Genomic DNA, 24,060 nt, shown 5'->3' on the forward strand with positions numbered 1-24,060 from the left:
TAACACGTGACACCAAGCTAAAATCATTCAAATTCATTCAACATATGATGCGTGTAATAATCCATAAGGTTGTCAGGCTTATTTTCAAAAGAGAAGGGCGCCCATCTTTCGACACAAATCGGGAGATGGGCGTCCTTCTCTCAGGGTCACCCAAATCGGCATAATCGAAAGCCGATTTTGGGCGTTCCCAACTGCTTCCCGTCGTGGGGACGACCAAAATTCCTGGGGTGTGTCGAAGGCACAGCAAAGGCGGGACTGGGGCGTGTCTAACAGATGGGCGTCCTCGAGCGATAATGGAAAAAAGAAGGGCGTCCCTGAGGAGCACTTGGGTGACTTTACTTGGTCCATTTTTTCTTACGACCAAGCCTCAAAAAGGTGCCCGAACTGACCAGATGACCACCTGAGGGAATCGGGGATGATCTCCCTGGACTCCCCCAGTGGTCACTAACTCCCTCCCACCCTGAAAAAAGCAACTTTAAAAACTTTTTTTGCCAGCCTGAAATGTCATACTCAGGTCCAAAGCAGCAGTATGCAGGTCCCTGAAGGGGGGGGGGGGGGGGGAGGTATGTGTGTGTCAGCGGAGGCATAGCGAAGGCTTGGACGTCCTTCTTTCAAACATTTTGGACATCCTGAACTGCCCCCCCCCCCCCACAGGGATGGCCAGATTTCAAGGGAGTGGAGTGGAGGAGTGGCCTAGTGGTTAGAGCACTGGTCTTGCAATTTAGAGGTGGCCAGCAAATCCCATTGCTGCTACTTGTGATCCAAAATCCAAATAAATAAAGGGGATGTTAGAGGCATAGCAAAGGCATGGGCGTCCTTCTCACAGAAACATCCATATTTTGGACGTTCTCAACTGCTGTCGCAGGGATGGAAGCAGCGAAGGACGTCCTTCACCCATACTCATAAAAAAAAAAGACGTCCCTGACGAGTACTTGGACATTTTCACCTGGACTTGTGTCTTTCTAAGGTTGTAGACTGCAATTATACACGCAGCTTGTCTGCATGTATGAAGCCGTCTTTGGCATGCGCAGAGCAGCCACGCATAATGTTTGGCTTCTCTGCACTGGCTTCCCCTCCTTAGGAAGGAAATCGTGTGCAAATGAGCTAACAGTGAGCAGCTCATTTGCATGTGATTTCCTTCATGCATGCCCGTTCCTTTCCGAATCAATAAGGGATCGATCGGTAAGGGAAGGGCTTTTTCCGTTCAGTTAGTGCATCTGGCTGAAGGTAAGGGAGCTATGTACCTGGGAGCAATTTGTGAAGTCCACTGCAGTGCCCCCTAGGGTGCCTGGTTGGTGTCCTGGCATGTGAGGAGGACCAGTGCACTACGAATGCTGGCTCCTCCCACAACCAAATAGCTTGGATTTGGTCATTTCTGAGATGGGCGTCCTCGCTTTCCATTATCGCCGAAAATCAGAAACGACGAAGTCCTGGGGACGACCATCTCTGCTGGGGACGACCATCTCTAAGGTTGACCTAAATTTGCTGATTTGGGCGTCCTCGACCGTATTATCAAAACGAAAGATGGACGCCCATCTTTTTTCGATAATACGGGTTTCCCCACCTCTTGCTGGAGCCATCCTGCGAGGACGTCCCCAGGAAAACTTGGGCGTCCCTTTCGATTATGCCCCTCCACGTGTCACTGTCTGAGGTCTTAGTCCATTCACATGTGAAGACTGGCATTTAATTTTTGTGTTTCTCGCCTCATAAAGAAAGCCCAGGTGGTAAAGGAAGGGTCATGAAACTAAAAAAGAGAATGAGGGGGCTTCACTGTGTTAATGAACAGTCCAGATTGAGGTCACACATTGCAAGAGGGACAGCTGCTGGTGCAAGTAGATCCTAAAGGAGTCCATTGCAAAGGTGGATTTTCCTCCAGCCCCCCCCCCCCCCCTCAATTTTGATGCCACTGAGCATTAAATACATTTGGGAAAAGGCTAGAAAGACCTAATGGAAAAGCATAAAGATAGTTGTTTTTGTAAGTCTGAATGTCACATCCCAAGTGTATAGTTCCAGAATGTACTTTTGTGCACAGTAGATTAATGGCCTTTTGATTCTTGTTTCTCTCTTTAGACCTATGTGTTTCGTGAAGCAGCTGGAGATTCCTCAGTATGGTAACTACAGGCCCAATATGGTTCCAGCAACGCCCAGGGCCAACTTGGCCAAGGAGCTGGAGAAGTACTCCAAGGTCACCTTTGATTATGCAAGTTTTGATGCTCAGGTTTTTGGCAAACGCTTACTTGCCCCAAAGATTCAGACTAGCGAAACCTCACCTAAAGCCTTTAAATGTAAGTCAAAGCACCATGTGTAATTTCTTCGCTTCCTCAAGGTTGGCTGAGAAAACATCCAACCCTTTGTAAGGTCACCCATCACCTTGCTGCTTCAATAAATACTGGATTACACTGGTAGTAAAATATGCTAAAAAAATGTTATTTACACCACACAAAATACTTTTCTAGTTGTTGCATTACTTGCAGTTCAGCAGAAAAGAGACTCAGCTCAGTATCAGTGCTCAGTATTTCACTCAGTGGCAGTGCTGAGTATTTGGCTGAATACTGGGCTCACTAGCAGTGGTTGTACTCTGCTCAGTGGCAGTGCTGATTACTTAGCTCAGTGGCAGTGCTGAGTAGTGGCAGTGGAGAAGGCCTGGCTTGGATGGCATTGAGCTGGAAGCTGTCTGCATGATAGTGCACAACCCCTGCTGCTGAACCACAGCTCTATGTTAATTTCCATTTGCCCTTTAATATATGATATATAATGTAATATATGCTATGTGGAGGCTCATTTTCAAAGCACATAGACTTACAAAGTTACAAAAGGCTACTATCGGACTTATTTTCGAAAGAGAAGGACGCCCATCTTTCGATACAAATCGGAAGATGGACGTCCTCACAGGGTCGTCCAAATCGGTATAATCGAAAGCCGATTTTGGATGTCCCCAACTGGGGGGCGTGTCAGAGGCGTACTGAAGGCGGGATTTGGGTGTGCCTCCTAACACTAGGACGTCTTCGACCCATAATCGAAAGAAACAAGGATGTCCCTGATGAACACTTGGACGACTTTACCTGGTCGTGTTTTTCTTATGACCAAGGCACAAAACGGTGCAGAACTGACCAGATGACTACCGGAGAGAATTGGGGATGACCTCCCCTTACTCCCCCAGTGGTCACTAACCCCCTCCCACCCTCAAAAAACATCTTTAAAAATATTTTGTGCCAGTCTCAGATGTCATAATCAGGTCCATGACAGCAGTATGCAGGTCCCTGGAGCAGTTTTAGTGGGTGCAGTGCACTTCAGGCAGGTGGACCCAGGCCCATCCCCCCCTACCTGTTACGTTTGAGGAAGAAACAGTGAGCCCTCCAAAGCCCACCAGAAACCCACTGTACCCACATCTAGGTGCCCCCGTTCACCCATAAGGGCTATGGTAGTGGTGTACAGTTGGGGGTAGTGGGGTTTGGGGGGCTCAGCACACACGGTAAGGGAGCTATGTACCCGGGAGCAATTTATGAAGTCCACTGCAGTTCCCCCTAGGGTGCCTGGTTGGTGTCCTGGCATGTCAAGGGGACCAGTGCACTAGAAATGCTGGCTCCTCCCACAACCAAATGGCTTGCATTTGGTCGTTTCTGAGATGGATTCCTTGGTTTCCATTATCGCCAAAAATCAGAAACGACCACGTCTAGGGACGACCAAATTTATTATCAAAACAAAGGATGGCTGTCCATTTTGTTTCTAAAATACGGGTTTCCCCGCCCCTGGATCAGGACGTTCTGCAAGGACGTCCAAATCGAAACGAGATCCCTTTCGATTATGCCCCTCTATGTAACTCTGTAAGTCTATGTACTTTGAAAATGAGCACCTATAATATAATAAAACAAATACATAAACAATTCCACCTAAACAAAAGAATTATAAAAATGAAATAAAAATAAACAAAAAAAAAATCATAAAATAGTAGGGCTCAAAACATCTAGAGACTACTATTGTTCTTTTAATCTCAAACATTTGCCTTTATTGGACTGCCATTGCCTGAGCCGCATAATTGATAGCTTAAGCTACAGATTGCTTTTTAAAGATAAGTTTGGATTCTGTAATTTTGAAAGAGCTTTGTTTTTTCTTTGATTATTTTTTCATTGTTGAGACTATAAGACCAAAGTAGTCTTTGGATTTTTTGAGCCCTCCTATTTTATAATGTCATTGTTTTCTTCATGTGGATTTGTTTATGTATTTTTCCTAAAATCAATAAAATAACCATATCATCAAAATGTGACATTCTACAAACACAAGAATAAGATTCAGCCATTGACTGACACCAGTAGTTGTAGCCCAGCAGTACGAGCCTGAGTTTGTGAACAGGTAATCCTGGAGTTCAGTCCCTCCATATTTACACAATGACAATAAGTTATCCAGTAAGGGTAATTTAGAAACCTTTATGTCTGTAAAGTGCTGCCTATTATGAAATGAGGTCCTGCCTTAAAGTCCATATGGTAGTTGTAGAGCAGGTGTGCTCAGGGGAGGGTTTGGGTGGAGTCACACATTATATGTGCGCATTATAGCCAGCAGATAAATGTCAGTACCCAAAATCTAAGCACTATTTCTACAGGATCTGTGCTAATATTTTATAAAGGCATCTATATTTCTTTGTAAAATAGGCAAAAATCAGGTGCCCTGTTCTGAGAGTAGCCGTAGAACAGGGTGCCAACTTTGAGGCGCATATGTTAACACCGGTTTTATAAAAGGGAAATGGGACTTGATATACTGCCTTTCTGAGGTTTTTGCAACTACATTCAAAGTGGTTTACATATATTCAGGTACTTATTTTGTACCAGGGGTAATGGAGGGTTAAGTGACTTGCCCAGAGTCACAAGGAGCTGCAGTGAGAACTGAACTCAGTTCCTCAGGATCAAAGTCTACTGCACTAACCACTAGGCTATTCCTCTATGAGCACATCTGCCTTTATAGAATAAGTCCCCTCCTCCCCACTAGATGTACACCTGCTCTCAGGCTTATGCAAATACACTAGTTTATTTTACGTGCACCTGTGAGTATTTTATAACATAAGTATGTAAACCTTAACTCCTCCCAGACCCTACTCTTGGGAGCAGTTACATTTATTCTGGGTGAAAACCATGGGCGTAGACTGGGAGGGGGGCGGGGGGGCAGTGCCCCCCCAAACGACGAGCGACTTACCCGACGTCGCTTCGGCGAACTGGCGGGCGGGGCACCACTGAGTAAAAGCAACAAGCAGGCATGCTCGTCTCTGTCCGCTTCCTTGCCCTCTCAGCGTCCCGCCCGAAAGGAAATGACCTCAGAGGAAGGCGGGACACAGACTCAGAGAGGGCAGGGAAGCGGACGGAGACGAGCATGCCTGCTTGCGGCTTTTACAACCTCCGCTTGCTCGCTCGCTGACCCGCCTGTTCGCCGCTGGGAAATGCTGGCTCCTCGCTCCTGTCTAGTCCACTGGAAGGTAGGAAGCCATTTGGTAAATCTCTGCTTCCACTCCCCTGCGTAGCCATCGCCGTTCACTCAAACCTGTGAGCTACTGCATCCACGTGTTCTTTATGGGAGACAGATGCTGGGAAGGGGGAGGGGGAGAGACGCTGGATAGAATGGGGAAGGGTCTGTGCAGATTTAAGCGTATTCTATAAGATTAGGCACGGTTTATAGAATACAATTAGTTGATACCATAGCGCCTAAATCTACACGCACCCATTTATGCCAATAAAAACCTGGTGTAAATCCATGCACATATATTTAGGTGCAATGACCAATATTCTGTAATTATGCGTAGAAATGTTGGCATGCCCACAAAACGCCCACAAAACACCCATAAACATGCCCCTTTTAAACTATGTGCATTTATTTTGAACTCTGCGCAGTTCTTTATAGCATACGCTTAGCGATTTCTGTGCATAAATTCTGATAATTGCCAATTAGAGCTTCTTATTGTTTGTTAAGTGCTGTTATTAGCGTTCATTAGCTTGTTAAGCCAATTAAGTTACAAGCAGTGTTATAGAATATGCTCCTAATTCAGCACCTAAATCTAAGCACACTATCTAGAATCCGGGGGACAGTGTGAGCAATTTGATTAATGTCTACATATGTTTCATGTGCAGAAATAGCTTATAAAAAGACAATCATAGAGTAAAGGAAGAAACCTTACAGGTAAAATTAAACTGCTTTAGAGAAAAACCTGCATTGAATGAGACCTGCTCTGTGTTGTGGAGGTTAGCTACCCTAGAATCATATGGAGGTTAACTGCTCCACCTTCTGATCTGCTGTACTCCTGCAGAAAGAACTCGTTTAGACTCCAGCAGGAGAAATGGTTTTAGGAAAGTGTTTTACAGGACTGAGCGGTCTATAAACATTTCCACTAACCACTTTGAGAAGTCCCTGTCTATGCTAGTCCTGGCTAGTGTAGGCTAGTGCTTGTGTCACCTCTTACACTGTGTGGAAGCTCTCCTGTACTGCTAATAGTCAGATCAGACAATGAAACGGGACGAAGACCCAGTAGCATAAGTGCCACTGTCATCCTGGATTAGAACTGATGGAAAAGTCATTTCCTTCACAGCACAAGTGATTTGGAGGCTGACTACATGGCTGTGCTTCCAGAATTAGCAGTGACAGAACTAATTCCAGCAAAGCACAATCCTTTCCATCTTTCCTTCTCACCAATTTTACTAATTTGCTGATTGCAACTCAATCAGTGCTAAAGATATTTACAAAATGAAATAGCTTCAGTGACCAGAGATTTGGAACTGACCGTAATTGAAATGTTGGACGTCTTTCTGGATCAATCTCTCTTGCTGAAACCACAGTTAATTCTTTGGTTAAAAGCTCCTTTTTTCTGCTGAGAAAATTAAGAAGAATTAGAAAGTTGTTTGAGGTTAAGCAGTTTAAGTTGCTTGTTCAATCTTTAATTTTATCAAAACTAGATTACTGTAATTTAATATATCTAGGTGTTTCTAGATATAGTCTTCAAAGATTGCAGACAATCCGGACTACTGCGCTCAGATTGATTTTCTCTGCATAACACGATAAAATTTCTAAATTCTATATAGAGCTTCAGTGGCTCCTGATTGAGGCTAGGATTCTGTTTAAATTTTCTTGTGTTTTATATCAAGTTCTTAATGGGAATTGGCCTGAATATGAATATCTATTGTCCCATTTCAAATTTTCAGCCCCTTCTAGGAGTAGAAGGTTAGTAACCAACTCTCCTTTTATGTTCCCTTCAGTCATTAAACGATTTAAGATCTGTGATAGACTTTCTTGCTTATCTAGCTCCAATGGCATGAGTATGTCTCCTGTTTGTTAACAATCCTCAATATACTCTTTTTAGGAAGATGTTGAAAATATCACTTTTTAGAAAATTTCTTGATAAGTCCGATTGAGCATGTTTAGGCTTGTTGATGACTCTTGATATATTATTTAGAAAGTCTTGGTTTTTCTTATTGTAACCACTTCAAACTTTTGGTGTTCGCGTATATAAGTATAAATCATTTGTAAATTGAAAACTACACTTTGAATATTCAGAGAAAGTTTTTTAATTTTGCTAAATAAAATGAGATGATCACTCAGAAGACTAAGATTGATAATCAACAATATACCCTTGTCTTAATTTTACTATAAGCTACACTGTTTCACATTCATAAACTTCTCCTTAAAATTGAGTCTGTACAAAGAGTGTCCAAAATGTTAGCTATATTGGCTAAAGGTTTATATTTGCTGTGAAATTGATGGCTTGAAATCCATATAAGAATCCAGGTAATGGTGGTGTAAAATTAGACCAGGTTCTAACAAAATTGTTCAAAAATTCATTTCAACTCTTGTAGTTTGTGTAACTGGCAGTTCTATAAAGGTTGCTTAAATTTAGGTGCCAATTGGACACAATACTAAGCTGTGGTAGGTGCTAGCATTTGCCTACCAAGTGCCAAAAGCACTGCCACGAGACACACTGAGGCATCCCGCGGTAGTGTGCCAATCACCATGTGCTAATCCCGTGCTAAAAAATAGGTTTTACTTTTTAGCATGAGAGGCATGTTTATGGGTAGCTAATTGGGTGGCGTAGGTACATTGTCATGCACTGCCCGATTAGCGCAGGATTAGTACAGAAGCCCTTACCACCTTTTAAATAGGTAGCGGTAAGGGCTCACATGCTAATGGCCATGCACTAATTGGGAAATTAGCACATGGCCATTACAGGAAAAAGACAAATGTGGCCATTTTATCACTGCACTAAAAGTGGCCTCAGCGTCTGGGAAACCCAATTGTGAATGACATCACAAATTGCCATTTACATACACATGTGCTGGCACTATACTATAGAACTGCATGCTATTCACATGACATGTAACAGCACATGGGCTGTACCAGTAGGCGGACCATGGGCATGTCATGGGCATTCTGCTTAGCAATGCACACACCTTATATATTATCATCAGATACATGCCGAAACCCAGGCCTGACAGCTTGTGCCAGATCAATAGCAGGCATAATTTGGCGTGCTTAAGTGGCTTTAAGCTACTATTCTATTGCGGGTTAAGAGTGCCTGAACGTCGTTATAGAATTGGTACTAAGCACACTTTTTTCTCGTGCCTACATTTAGGTTCCACTTCATAGACTTGCCTCTTACCCTTTTCTTTCTGATGCTGAAGAAGTAACATAGTAGTAACATAGTAGATGACGGCAGAGAAAGACCTGCACGGTCCAGCCAGTCTGCCCAACAAGATAAACTCATATGTGCTACTTTTTGTGTAAACCTGACCTTGATTTGTATCTGCCATTTTCAGGGCACAGACCGTAGAAGTCTGTCTAGCATTAGTCCGGATCTATCTAAGCCCATTCAGAGAACTTCGACATTCTGGTGGATCTGCTGAAAGACCCATTCAGTCGATTTTTGCAGATGGGGGAGGGAGGGGGGGGGGGTCTGCAGGATAGGACATTTTAAAATTAAATTGGCATGTTATGCTGTTTAGCCAATTACCCAGAAGAAGGTGGTTTACAACATAAAGCAAATTTATATGGCATCTACACATAATAGATACCAAAAACCAAATGATCATAAAAGAAACTATATTAAAATAGAATAACATAATACCACATAGTATAGTTCATTGTATGTAGTCTTTATTGTTTGATATTGCAGCACCTTCATTAATGTCAGTCCATTAGAAATGTCTCATAATGGCAAGTTCTTAATTTCTAAACAAACTTAATGTAAATGCTTTAAAATATATATATATAATTTTATTTGGATTTGTTCACACCTTTTTAGTAGTAGCTCAAGGTGAGTTATGTTCATATACACTGTATTTCCCTGTACAATCTAAGGGATCCTTTTACCAAGCTGCAGGAAAAAGGGTCCTGTGCTGGCCATTTTTCCCACGTGCCAGGGCCCTTTTTACTGCAGTGGGTAAAAAGACCCCAGACACACATGGCTATGCGGTAAGAGAACTCTTACCACATGGCCATGCAATGGGGAGCCATTACCACCACCCATTGAGGTTGTGATAAGCAGGGGCGTAGCTACGTGGGGCCATGGGGGCTTGGGCCCCCTCCCCCGATTTGGCCCTGGCCCCTGTCGACCCTTTCAACCCCCTTTCCCGCTGCTGCCATCGGGTACCTGTGCTGGCGGGGGTCCCCAAACCCTGCCAGCCGAAGTCCTCTTCATACGGACTCCGGGCCGGTGCATTGCTGCAGCTGATGTGGAAGTCTAGGATTCTGTTTCTGTGTGAGTCATCCTGACATCGTGCACGTTCAACGTGCAGGAAGTCAGGATGACTCACACAGAAAAAACAGGTAGGGGTTATATTTGGTGTTAGCTAGCCTGCATTCAGTAGCATTGGAGGAAAATATTACTCAGTATTTATTTATTTATTTCACAGATTTATATCTTGCATTATCTAAAACCTAAGGTTTTTACCAAGTGGCCTTTATACACAGTACACAATTTAGCATTAACACTAAGTTTTAGTTTCTAAGCCTCTCAATGGCATCATGTGTCCGGTGCTTGAAATAAACAGGATTATATCTACGAGATTCTTTTTAAGTTGTTTCTGTTTCTTCCTTTTCAGCCAAACCATTTCCAAAGGCCTCTTCTCCCAGTCACAGCCCCTCCAGTAGCTATGTAAAGAGCACATCCTCTTCCTCTACCAGCTTTGATTACTCCCATGATGCAGAAGCTGCACACATGGCTGCCACTGCCATCTTAAACCTCTCTACCCGCTGCTGGGAGATGCCAGAGAACCTCAGCATAAAGCAGCAGGATCTTTCCAGTAAGGTGAGCTTGAAATACTTGGAAGAGGGGAACTTTGGACGGGATTCTACTCTAGAGCTTTAAAAGCCAGTTGCAGGTTGTACATATGTATCTTATTATTTCATATGCTTGCCATGTTTTCTTGTTGGTGGCTGGTTTTATTGGTAAAACTAAAAAAAAAATAATATATATATATATACAGAGAGAGAGAGAGAGAGAGAGAGAGAGAGAGCGCTGCAGGTTAGAAACATAAGATGTGCCACGAGGAGTAAGACACAATGGTCCATTGATTCCAACCAATCTGGGTCTCAGAAGTATGCAGCAGATGTGAAATGGGAGATCCATTGCACATTGTTAATGGACCTGTCCTTCAGAAACTTGTCCAAACATAGTAATGTGGAAGGGCATTTTCATAAAGTCATCTAAGTTCAAATTAGGAAGTTTTGCTGATAACGTCCACAAGTCCATCTGACAGTCATTTCTGAACAAGAAAAATGTCCAATTTTCCTGTTTGAAAATGGGCTATAAGAGAGATGCCTTAGCCTACAAACATCTAAAAAGAGGAGCCATTTTCAAAAGTGAAACATCCAACTTTTAGATGTCAAGAAACAAGCACAAAAGCATCTCTCTAGCATCATTTTGGAGGGGCAGCCTTGTTGTCAGTGCAGTGGACTTTAAACAATTGAACCCAGGTACACAACTAAAATCACCTTCCAGCCAGCAGGTGTCTTCTATATTTGGGTACAGTAGGTATTTGGTTGGTTCTGGTGGGCTCACAATTTCCACCACAAATTAAATACATAGCGTGGGATATGGACTTTCCACGCAGGATTTCTTTGTGTTTATCCCATGCATTTTTGAATTCTGTTACTATTTTCATCTCTACCACCTCCTGTGGAGGGCATTCCAGGTATCTACCACCCTGTCCATTAAAAAGTACTTCCTCCTGAGTCAGCCCTCCTGCAACCTCAATTCAAGTCATCTAGTTCTACTGCCTTCCTGTTTCTGGAAAAAGTTTGTATACTAATACCTTTCAAATATTTGAATGTCTACATCATATCACCCCTGTTTCTCCTTTCCTCCAGGGTATACATCTTCAGTCTCTCCTCATATGTCTTGTGGTACAACAAACAAATCCCATACCATTTTCATCACTTTTCTCTGAACTGCTTTAAGTCTTTCAACATCCATAGCAAGATAAGGCCTCCAAAACTGAACACAATACTACAAGTGGGGCCTCACCAACAACTTGTACAGGGGCAAAAACACTTCCTTTCTTCTGCTGGTTATACCCCTATCTATGCAGCCTAGCATCTTTCTGGCTGTGGCCACCACCTTGTCACATTGTTTCATCACCTTGAGATCCTCAGACACCATCGCCCCAAGGTCCTTCTTCTGAGCTGTGATTATTAATCTCTTGCCTCCTACCTCCTATTTCCTTTAGATTTCTGCACCCCCAAGTGCATCACTTCTGATCTTCTTTGCGTTAAATTTTAACTCTTGCTTATACTGGAAAATCTCGTTTTAAACCAGAGTACACTATACACAAATTACAACAAAACTCAGTACTCTCTGTTGTTTTTATATATTACTTTATATCGTTTATTCAAATGCCCCTATATACCCATAAAACCCTACATACCATTGGAACCCAGGAACACACTCACACAAGCCATGCATCCCACAATCTCTCAACTGCTGTCAACGGTCAGCTAACGATTGTTTTATACAGTACAACAATACTTTCACCATATATACATATGTATAAATATTATTGATTCAGTGAACTGTAGTGAAATATATCTCTGCTGCGCTCCAGTTTAATGTCAAATCACACCCCAGCTGTTCCGCATGTCACGTAACGTTGTTACTTCAAAAATGTGCTGAACCAGTTTCTTAATCATAAGTCAATGGTGAGGGCTCAACATGCCCACCGTCTTACATGCACAGTATGAAGGATTTTATGCAGCAAAACAAACTTGCTCAATGGCACTTCATGGCTTGCCACTCTGTTGGCAATCTTCTTGTCATCCACAAAATAGCAAACTTTTCCTTCTAACCCTTCAGTAATGTCTCTCACAAATATATGAAACAGAATCGGCCCCAGTATCGACCCCTGAGGCACTACACTACTTACCTTCTTTTCCTCCAAGCGAAATCCATTTACCACCACCCTCTGTTACCTGTCGGTCAAACAGTTTCCAATCCAGTTCACCACTTTGGGTCCTAAGTTTAGCGCTTTGTTAAACTCAACTGTACTGTTAGGCTTGACCACACCACATTTGAGAAAGACTGTACAGCTCATCTGGTCTGCCCATTGGCAACATGCTTTCATTTGAAATGCTCATAATTTCCTGTTTCATTCCAATGTGAAAATAAAAAAAAAGAAAAAGAGGTACTGACCATTTTTTTGCATGTTTGGTTTTAAAGCTTCTCCACCCCTTACTCAAGCCTGTGAGTGGTCGTTGAGTCCCCCAGGGTGGGAAGGTTTGGAGGACATCATTAGGGAAATAGATCCATGGAAGCCTCACAAATTGCAGGGGGGAGGGAGGGCAGAGTCCTGGATCAGACCCTATTTCATGTTTTTATTTTAAATTGTGTTTTTATTGAGACAAAACAAAAGAAAATGTTCCCAGTGTGCACCCCTACAGCATTTTTGGGATGTACAGTTTCATTTTATTGTGTTTTGTATTTCATTTAGTATGCACAAAACAACCTATTAAAATAAGATAGCAAAGAATGTAAATTTACCCCTATGTATACCTAGGGCCGTATTTAGTAAACATTACCGAAATTTAGGCACTGGGAAAAATTCATACTCAGGGCTATACTATAAAGGACACTGAAAGCTGGTGCACAGCCCCCAAATTCTACAACATTGTGCGGAATTCTTTGGAACACCTCTGACCTGCCCATGTCCCTCCCATAGCCACGCCCCCTTTTGGGTTACGCACAAGAGAATTTGGGTGTTCAGTGTTAAAGAATGGCTTACAGCCAGATCCAGGCACAAATCCAAATTAGAGCCAATTAGCATAACACAACAAAACACTTCAGTTCTTATAGACTGCAAATAACCTATTCAGTTCCATACAATTAACAGTTAAGAAGACTGTGACAATCCAGGAATTACAACAAAAGACCTATATTAAAAATGTTAACATAATACGAATATAAGTTAATCAAAATTTGGATAACAAATATTCTCAAATAGAGTGGTTTTCACTGCCTTTCTGAATAACTGATATTTATTGATCATTTATGGCTCGTTAACTAATTTAGGGGTCATTTTACTAAGGTGCGCTGAGAAATGGGCTGTGCTAGTGTAGGTGTGTGTTTTGGGCGCGCGCAGATCTATTTTTCAGCATGCCTGTAAAAAAGGCCTTTTAAAAATTTTTGCCAAAAATGGACATGCAGCAAAATAAAAATTGTCGTGTGTCCATTTTGGGTCTAAGACCTTACCACCAGCCATTGACTTAGTGGTAAGGTCTCACACGTGAACCGTGCAGTAACTGTCTACATGCATAGAATGACAATTACCACCCGGTTTCTGCCGCGCACCAGAAACAAATATATATTTTCTGGCGCACATAGCAAACACGAAATGAAAATGAAATTACAGCAAGAGCCACACGGTAGATGGGTGGTAACTCCAAATTGACGCACATTGGGCGCACGTGGAGGGGCATAATCGAACGCAAATGCCCATCTCCATGGGCGTCTATGTCCGAGAACAGGTACGTGAAGGGGCAGGACAGACTGTATTTTTGAAAAAAATGGCCGCCCATCTTTTTTTCGATAATACGGTTTGTGCCAGGCAAATGCATTGGATATGTGCAGATTTGAGCTGGGCGGTTTCGTTTTTCAGCGATAATGGAAAACGAAGCCGGCCATCTCAAAAACAAACAAATCCAAGGCATTGGGTCGTGGGATGGGCCAGGATTTATAGTGCACTGGTCCCCCTCACATGCCAGGACACCAACCGGGCACCGTAGGGGGCACTTGTAACAATTTAAAAAAAAAGTAAAATACCTCCCAAGTCCATAGCTCCCTTCCCTTGGGTGCCCAAACCCACTGCCCACAACTCTACACCATTACCATAGCCCTTATGGCTGAAGTGGGGCAGCTAGATGTGGGTACAGTGGGTTTTGGGGCGGTTTGAAGGGCGCCCATTTACCACCACAAGTGTAATAGGTAGGGGGGATGTGCCTGGGTCCACCTGGCTGACGTCCACTGCACCCACTAACAACTGCTCCAGGGACCTGCATACTGCTGTGATGGAGCTGGGTATGGAATTAAAGGCTGGCATACAGGCTGGCAAAAAAGTTTTTAAAGTTGTTTTTTTTTGGGTGGGAGGGGGTTAGTGACCACTGGGGGAGTCAGGGGTGGTCATCCCCGATTCCTTCCAGTGGTCATCTGGTCATTTAGGGCACTTTTTTGGGACTTGTTCGTGAAAAAAAAGGGTCCAAAAAAAGTGACCTAAATTCTCGCTAAAAACGGCCATTATTTTCGATTATCGGCCGAAGGTGCCCATCTCTGCTCAGCCGATAAACACACCCAAGTCCCACCTTCACCACGCCTCTAACACGCCCTCATCAACTTTGTTCGTTTCCGCAACAGATTGCAGTTGCAGGCGCCTAAAATCGGCTTTCAATTATACCGATTTGGGCGCCTTTGCGAAATGGCTGCCCATCTCCCGATTTGGGTCAAAATATAGGCGCCCATCACTTTCAACAATAAGGCTGATAGGCACCTATGTGGCTTAGTAAAAAGACCCCTTATTTGTGAATAGATCTCAGGATCGTGATCAATTTATTTGGGCACCATTTGTAGAATCCAGGGGCTACTGTTCACCCACACCCTCTGCAGAACTTTACAACGTTTTCTCTCCTCCAAAATCCTCACTGCTTGTCCCCTGCTTTCTTGAATTCAGATATTGCTCTTGCCTCCACCAACTTCCCTGGGAGATTTCTACACATGAAGAAATATTTAATTAGCTTTCTTCTGAGTCAATCCCCTTTCACCTCATTCCATTGAAAGAGGCCCACCTCCTACGAGTTTAATCCTAAGGTATTTGAGGACAGAAAGAGATCAAGACATTTATATTTTGGAGGTATTTGTACATCATATCTTCACTTTCTAACCAGATTTTAAAGGGTCTTTTTACTAAAGTGCATCGAGCAGTTAAAAACGTGGTTAACTGTGAACTGGCCGGGTTCTTTGATTGCATTTATTACAAATTTATATGACACATTGAGGGGCATAATCGAATGCAAACGCCCATCTCCATGGGCGTCTATCTCTGAGAACGGGTACGTGAAGGGGCGGGACAAACCGTATTTTCGAAAAAAATGGGCGTCCATCTTTTTTCCGATAATACGGTTTGTGCCAGCCAAATGCATCGGATTTGTGCGAATTTGAGCTGGGCGGTATCGTTTTTCTGCGATAATGGAAATCAAAGGCGCCCAGCTCAAAAACAAACAAATCCAGGGCATTGGGTCATGGGATGGTCCAGGATTCGTAGTGCACTGGTCCCCCTCACATGCCAGGACACCAACCAGGCACCCTAGGGGCACTTGTAACAATTAAAAAAAAAAGGTAACTACCTCTGAAGTCCATAGCTCCCTTCCCTTGGGTGCTGAGCCCCCCAAATCCCCCCCAAAACCCACAACTCTACACCATTACCATAGCCCTTATGGCTGAAGGGGGGAACCTAGATGTGGGTACAGTAGGTTTTGGGGGCGGTTTGGAGGGCACCCATTTACCACCACAAGTGTAACAGGTGGGGGGGGGGGGGGAGATGGGCCTGGGTCCACCTGGCTGAAGTCCACTGCACCCACTAACAACTGCTCCAGGGACCTGCATACTGCTGTGATGGAGCTGGGTATGACATTTGAGGCTGCCATTCAGGCTGGAAAAAAAAGTTTTTAAAGTTGTTGTTTTTTGGGTGGGAGGAGGTTAGTGACCACTGGGGGAGTTAGGAGTGGTCATCCCCGATTCCCTCCGGTGGTCATCTGGTAATTTAGGGCACTTTTTTGGGACTTGTTCGTGAAAAAAAAGGGTCAAAAAAGTGACCCAAATTCGTGCTAAAAGCGCCTTTCTTTTTTCGATTATCGGCCAAGGACACCCATCTCTCCTCGGCCAATAAACATACCCCAGTCCCGCCTTCACCACACCTCTGACATGCCCCCATCAACGTTGACTGTTTCCGCGACAGATTGCAGTTGAAGACGCCCAAAAACGGCTTTCGATTATACCGATTTGGGCACCCATGGGAGAAAGACGCCTATCTCCTGATTTGGGTCGAAATATGGGCGTCTTTCTCTTTCAAAAATACGGCGGATTATCTCACAATTCTGTACTAAGTGACATATAATAAAATATACATAACTGAAACATACTACTACTACTACTTATCATTTCTATAGCGCTACTAGACGTACGCTGATTACTATACATTCTCTGGCAACAAATTCCAGAATTTAATTACATGCTGAGTGATGAAACTTTTTCTCTGGTTTGTTTTAAATTTACTACTTAGTAGCTTCATTGTGTGCCCCCTAGTCCTAGTATTTTTGGAAAGATAAACAATTTACACAACAAACAGTATACAAACAAAACAACAAAGAATATACTATGTATTAAATATTTGTCACTCACCAACTGCAAAAAAAACATCTGGGAGCACTATTTATCGCATCTCAACCTGTCCCAAATGCACTCTCAAACAAAAATCCCTTAAACACTTCTGAAATCTAAGATAATCAGTTTCACATCACAAAACAACAGGCAGTTTATTTCAGTAAGGGCCCAGCCACCACAAATGCTGCTGCCCTCATCATAGCTGATCACATTACTTATCCTTGTAAAGGAGCACCTGTAAACCAAGGCACTGAAATACTGGCGTTTACGTGCGCATTTTGATTTTGTGCGCCTCCTTCTCCTAGTATTTTTGGAACGAGTAAACAAATGATTCATGTCTAGCCATTCCACTTCACTCAGTATTTTATAAATCTCTATCATATTTCCCCTCCGCTGTCTCTTCTTCAAGCTAAAGAGCTCTAGCACCATTGGCCACCTAATTCAGGGCCTTAGGTGGCACTCTTCCTGGAGCAGCATCTCCCCCTTCCTTCCTCCATCCCCATTTCCAAGTTTACCTTCTTTTCCCATTTTCCAAAAGGCGGCAGTCGCAGCAATTGCCATACGCTGCCCTGCCACCAGCACTGGCCTCTTCTCTTTACTGTGGCCCATTTCTCTGATATAACTTCCTCTTTCCACAGAGGCGGACCGTAGTAGAGAAGAAGGCAGTGCCAGTGGCAGGGCTGCATATGGGAATCGCTGCCACCGTCTTTTGCAAAACGGGAAAAGATAAACTCAGGGAAGGGAGTGGAAGAATGAAGGAGGAGATACCAGACCATGGGGGGGGGGGGGGGGAGCACCTCAGCCCTGTCTCAGGCGGCATCTTGCCTTGGTTTGCCCCTGCTAGCTGCCTCAGCCTTTCCTCATACGGAAGTTGTCCCATCTCCTTTATCATTTTCGTCACCCTTCTCTGTACCTTTTGTAATTCCACTTTATCTTTTTTGAGATGCAGTGACCAAAATTGCACACAGTATTCGAGGTCAGGTCGCACCATGGAGAGATACAAAGGCATTACAACATTCTCATTTTTGTTTTCCATTCCTTTCCTAATAATTCCTAACATTCTATTTGCTTTCTTAGCCGCCGCTGCACACTGAGCAGAGGGTTTCAATGTATCATCAACAATGATACCTAGATCCTTTTCCTGTGTGGTAACTCCTAATGTGGAACCTTGCATCAAGTAACTATAGTTTGGGTTCCTCTTTCCCACATGCATCACTTTCAACTTGCTCACATTAAATGTCCTCTGCCATTTGGATGCTCAGTCTCCCAATCTTGTAAGGTTCTCTTGTAATTTTTCACAATCCTCTTGTGACTTAACAGCTTTGAATAACTTTGTGTCATCGGCAAATTTAATTACCTGATTAGTTATGTGCATCTCTGGATCAGTGGCGTAGCTACTTGGGGCCTGGGCCCCCGTAGATTTGGCCCTGGGCCCCCCTGCCGACGACCCTCTCGACCCCCCTCCCGCCGTCGCCTGCCTTTGCTGGTGGGGGACCCCAACCCCCGCCAGCCAAGATCCTCTTCTTTCCGCAAAAGGCTTCCTTCTGTTTCTGAAATCCTGCATGTACAATGTGCAGGACATCAGACTCACAGAACGAAGCCTTGCAGATCAACTGATCTGCAAGGCTTCGTTCTGTGAGTCTGACTCCTGCAACGTCAGAAACAGAAGGAAGCCTTTTGCAGAAAGAAGAGGACCTCGGCTGGCGGGGGGTGGGGTCCTCCGCCAGCAAAGGTAGGTGACGGCGGGTTGGCGGCGAGAAGGTCATCGGCAGGAGGGGGGCAAGTTGGTGGTGGCGGCGGTGGCGGGGTCGGCAATGACGGGGGGTTTGGCGGTGCCGGGGGTGGGCTAAAATATGCCCCCTCACCTCGGGCTCTGGACCCCCCTCCCGCCGAAGTTTGGCTACGCCCCTGCTCTAGATCATTTAGAAATATGTTAAAAAGCAATGGTTCCAGCACACACTCCTAGGGAACCCCATTATATACCCGTCTTCACTGAGAATACTGATCATTTAACCCTACTCTCTTAACTGGCTATATGTTAGCCAGCTCTACAATCCAGGAAATTCAATGCCAGTGCCTGGACATGGCCTGGCTTTGGATATCCAGGTTTAGCACTGGCGGCGGTCAGCAAAATGCTGCTGATTGCTGCTGTCTATTGCTGCAGGCCCATAATCTTCTGCTATGTCCTGGAATATATTTATTTACCTGTTAAGATATTATTCTCGTTCTGTTCACGTATTTGTTTTAAGAACCAAATATATTTTATTTTACAAAGTCTAAAAGTTGGGGGGGAAAACCCCAAACTGGAAATGAACCAAAACACTTTGCTCTGTGTACATACCTAAACATAGCTGGCACAGAGTCACCAAGACCAGCTCAGAAAGGAGAAATGTCTGTCCTGTGTCACTGATGCCTTCATGATATAACTGTTATCAGCATGGGTCTATTTCTGGCTGTATTAAGAGCTTATATCTTTTAACATATCAGTCTATGGACATTGAAGTGGATGAAAACGGGACCCTGGACTTGAGCATGAACAAACACCGCAAAAGGGAGACTCCATTTCCAAACACCAGCAGCTGCAGCAGCAGTCCCAGCATAAAGTCTCCAGATGTGTCCCAGCGCCTGAACAGCAGTAGTGCCACCAACAGCAGCATGACATCCCCACAGTCCAGCCAAGCTTCTCGGCAAGATGAGTGGGATGGCCCCATCGACTACACCAAGCCCAATCGCCAGCGAGAGGAGGAGCCAGAAGAGGTACAGGATGGTGTGGGGAGGAGCAGGCTTTTTTTTCGCGTTGTTAGTGAGGGGGGCGGGGGGCACTGGAGCGTTATGTTTTTTCGTTAAGCTTTTGTTTTGTTTTTCAAAGTGTAGCCATCATATCCTCCCACCAGTTATAGTTACCCTTGATGCCTTAAAAAAGGAAACCTGGTCTTCCCACATCCTTCTCCTTAAGGCCCACTCAACCTCACCCAACCATATTCCTCATATTCTTCCATCATGTGGAATATGGCTAGGGTTACCATATTTTGTCCTCTCAAAAAGAGGACACATGTCCCGCCCCTTTCCACGCCCACATCTCGCCCCTGTCACATATTCCCCTCATTCCAGGTCACATATTCCCCTCCCCTGCCCCCCATCACCTCCCCTCCCCTTACTTACTATCTACTGCCCTGGTGGTCTAGTGACCTCTTCAGGGCAGGAAAGAGCCCCCTCTTTCCTGCCTGGAGCTCTGTCCTTGCCCTGCCTCCTGTTGCTGTGATGGTCTCAGGATTCAAAATGGCCGCCGAGAGTTGAAGTCTCGCGAGGCCGCTTCAACTCTCGGCGGCCATTTTGAATCCCGAGATCGTCACAGCAACAGGATGCAGGGCAAGGGCAGCCCTCCGAGCAGGAAAGAGGGGGCTCTTTTCTGCCCCGAAGAGGTCACTAGACCACTAGGGCAGTAGATAGTAAGTAAGGGAAGGGGAGGCTAGGATAGGCCCGCCGCCCGCCCGCCCATTTGTCCAGAAATCCGGCAAAACCGGAATCCCTGAACATGTCCTCCAAAAAGAGGACATGTCCGGGTAAATCCGGACATATGGTAACCCTAAATATGGCACCGGTATGGCAGGAACAGTTGAGGTCTGCTGTTGTCTCCTTGCAGCCACAAAGAGAGTAAAACATGGGTAGGGGAACTTTTTTCTTTAGTTTGGTGTAGGATCCTTTTTATAAATGAAATGTAAAAGAAAACATTGCCATGTGCATTTCCTATTTCATTTGAAACAAAAGCACATTCCAAGAGCGTGGTGGAGATTGCTTGAGTCACATCTCAAAATAACATGTTAAAAAACACTTTTCATTGCAGAGGTGATAACAAATAAGAAATGCAATATAAACAGCGGTGTGCTGTGTATTTTTATCATACCTGTACAGCTCCATGCTGATAGAAGTTTTGCACCAGCCTTCTGAGCACACATTCTGACAGATTGTCTCAGCAGGTTGTGCAGAAACTGAGAAACAACACTGTCAATGTTTCTTTCAATAGTAACAGGGGAAAATCACAAGGCAGGCAGGTGCTGCTCCATTTCTAAAGTTTTTCATTACTATGTATCACAGCTTGTCTAAATAACTGCCAGAGTTACCCAGAAAAATCTTGATTGTAAGCCTCAAATTTTACATTTTGAATGTTGCCCCTTGACAGCTGGTTAACTAGTGACCAGACAAAAGTTAACTAGTTAATGTAGGAGGTGTGCTAAGGGCACAGATGGCATTTAACCAGATAACCAGCGCTATCCTGTTAATTAGCTGTTGTAAAGTTAACCAGATAAGCTTTTCGGTTAACATTTACACCAAATTCTGTAAATGGTGCCCAAAGTTGGCCATAGAATACGGTTAGTTATGCAGTTAGCTAATTGGAGATAAATAGGCACTTAAGTGTCGATAACAGTAATTGACCTTAACAAACACCAATTGGCAATAATTTGTAGCTGTGCTCTTAACTGACACACCTCTATTCTTTAAATTGAGGGGCCCTCATTTAATGTGCGCCAAATTGGAACTACTCCCTGGCTACCACATTCCCCAGGCAGTAATTCCATTTTTTGATGTGTGCCCAAAACACACGGTAGTGTGGCACTTATCCAGTGGTAATCGGCAGTTTATGCGCGCTGGCCGCTTACTGCCCGGTTAGTGCATAAGACCTTACTGCTAAGTCAATGGGTGGCAGTAAGTTCTCAGGCTGAAAATGGACACGCACTGGTTTTAATTTTGCCCCACCTCCATCTTCGGCCACAAAAAAAAATGCCTTTTTTCCAGGTGCACTGAAAAATTGGCCTGCGCGCATCTGAAACATGCGCCTACACCAGTGCAGGCCACTTTTTGGTGCGCCTTAGTAAAAAGGCCCCTCAGTGCCTAATTCTGATAGCATTCAATTCCAAGGGGGACAAGGACCTAGGAGGGGTGTTGCCAAGGAATTAGGCGTGATGTTATAGAATACTGTCATTTACGCGCCTAATTGCCTTTGAGCTGGCATAAGTGCTTGCGCCCAAAGCTGGATGTGAAAATGTGGACTTATGCTAGTATTCTATAAGGCAAACCCACACAGAAATCGCATTATAGAATTGCTGCATAGCATCCACACTTTAGCCGACCTTTCTTGAATATACCCCAGCAAGGGTGGCAACTTCAATGAATAATTGTTTGTTAAGGTAATCCGTTAACTGATTCAATGAACTATAATCAAATATACCATGACTGAATATCGGCCTCAACATAATTAAAGTAACAGAAAGAGCAACTGTATTCTACCAGCCCACATAGAAGAGTAATATTCCTCCAAAATCTGAGCATACAAAGCATTTTCCATATTCCTAAGTTTTGTGGCTGTTGCAGGTTGTCAGGAAAATCCAGCTGCCATAAAGTTCACAGTTCAGCTTTATTTAATATACTGCAATTAATAAAAAGATATCTAAGCAGTATACAAATTAAAATTTATTATGGTTGAAGCAATGGGTAGAAACAAAAGGTGAGATTAGATTACATGGGTGAATGGCTAGCTTGTGTTATTTATTTATTTATTTTTTCTCATTTGGTTTTAGATAACACCTTTTTAGTAGTAGCTCAGGGCAAGTTATATCCAGGTACATTTATTTTTCCCTGTCACTAGAGGGCTTATAACCTAAGGCGACAATAACTGAACTGCAATAAAATATGGCATTTTACCACTTAATTTACCACAGGAGTCACTAACGTGTGCAACCCAGGAAGCTCAGTAAGCATAGCAAGGGGTGCTGATCTTTGGGGTGCCAAAAGCTGGCGTCACAGTAGTTAGAAAAGGTGTCAGATCACAGGACCCGGGCAAATGCCCCTTCCCTTCTGCTGTGGACTGGGAACCTGCTGACCAATGCACAACACAACTTCAATAAGTGCCAAAGAGCCTTTGAATCCATGTGCTCATGAAAGCCCTGCTGTTCCCACCCCTCTCTGATGCATTCTGTATACATCAGATGAGGTGGGACCAGCAGAGCCTTCACGAGCACGTGGGTTCAAAGACTCCCCATTTCTTATAGCAGTTGCTTTTGTTGCTGCTGGAGGGCTGGAGACATAGCAGCAGTATCAGAAGGGAAGGAGGTAGATTTCAGGGGAAATGCTGGACTGGGGGGATAAAGAGAGAAGAGGTGATACTGGCCCAGGGAGAGGGGAGGGGAAATAGAGGGGTGATGCTGAATGGGTAGGTGGGAGGGAGGAAAATAGGGGCAATGCTGGAATGGGGAGAGGGGAGAGAGTGGGGGGTGATTCTGGACAGTTGGTTTGGAGAGAGGGGGGAGAGATGATAAAAGAGACTTTGGTGGCTGGGGCAGTGGAGGGAAGGAAGATGCTTTATGAGGAAAAGAAAGGAAAAAGAAAAGATATGCTTGAATGGGGAAGAAGAGAAAAGAAAAGAGAGATTCTGGACTGCAAGGGGAGAGATGAGAAGAGAAAATGGAGATGCTAGAACAGGGGAGAGGAGGAGAGGGAAGAGAAAGGGAGGCGCTGGAACAGAAGAGAGGAGGGGTGGAAAAAGAAAAGGGAGATGATGAGATTGGGAGGATGGCTGAGAAGAGAAAGTGGAGATGCTGGACCAGAGGGAAGAGTGTGAAGATAAGAGAAAAGGGAGATGCTGGATGAGGAGAAGGGCGAGAGAAGGGCAGAGAATGAGAGAGGAGAGCATTGATTTATAGCTTGCAGGAAAGCACCAGAAACCCTACCACCAGCCCTGGGTTCATAACCCCAACTGTAAATGAATAATGCATCTTCCAATCAACCTCACATCCCATGTTTTGCTGCTAACATGTAGTACAGTGCTCCTAGGGGCCATTTTAAAGGGGCTGAAAGTACAGTAAGTGTTATGCAGACCCCTTCCCTTCAGCAATAATCTTCTATCCCTCACAGGGAGCCCCAAACCCCCAGAATAGCCCGCTCCTGACCCCTCAAAGGCACCCCTGTATCCCTAGATCAGCTCGCCTAGGCCACTGTCCTATGCCTGGTGTTTAGCTGGGGAGGGACACAGGAATAAGAACATAAGAATAGCCATACTGGGACAGACCAATGGTCCATCTAGCTCAGAATCCTATTTTCAACAGTGGCCAATCCAGGTCACATGTACCTGGAAGAAACCCAGGCTTCCAGGTTCAAAATGGTATTAGTGAAGTCCT

At 44.3% G+C, this 24,060-nt stretch overlaps 1 protein-coding gene across 1 annotated transcript in view; it reads left to right on the forward strand.

The window, feature by feature from the left end:
- The window catches only part of MYT1 (myelin transcription factor 1), a 151,947-nt gene that overhangs the window by 74,881 nt on the left and 53,006 nt on the right, over positions 1-24,060 (forward strand). Inside the window, exons 11-13 of the mRNA XM_030213449.1 lie at positions 2,071-2,285; positions 10,068-10,273; positions 19,376-19,645. Of these exons, the coding sequence (XP_030069309.1) occupies positions 2,071-2,285; positions 10,068-10,273; positions 19,376-19,645 (691 nt within the window). The remainder of the gene's footprint in view (positions 1-2,070; positions 2,286-10,067; positions 10,274-19,375; positions 19,646-24,060) is intronic.

Source organism: Microcaecilia unicolor, chromosome 8 (assembly GCF_901765095.1).
Source record: "Microcaecilia unicolor chromosome 8, aMicUni1.1, whole genome shotgun sequence".
Classification (NCBI taxonomy): Eukaryota; Metazoa; Chordata; class Amphibia; order Gymnophiona; family Siphonopidae; genus Microcaecilia; species Microcaecilia unicolor.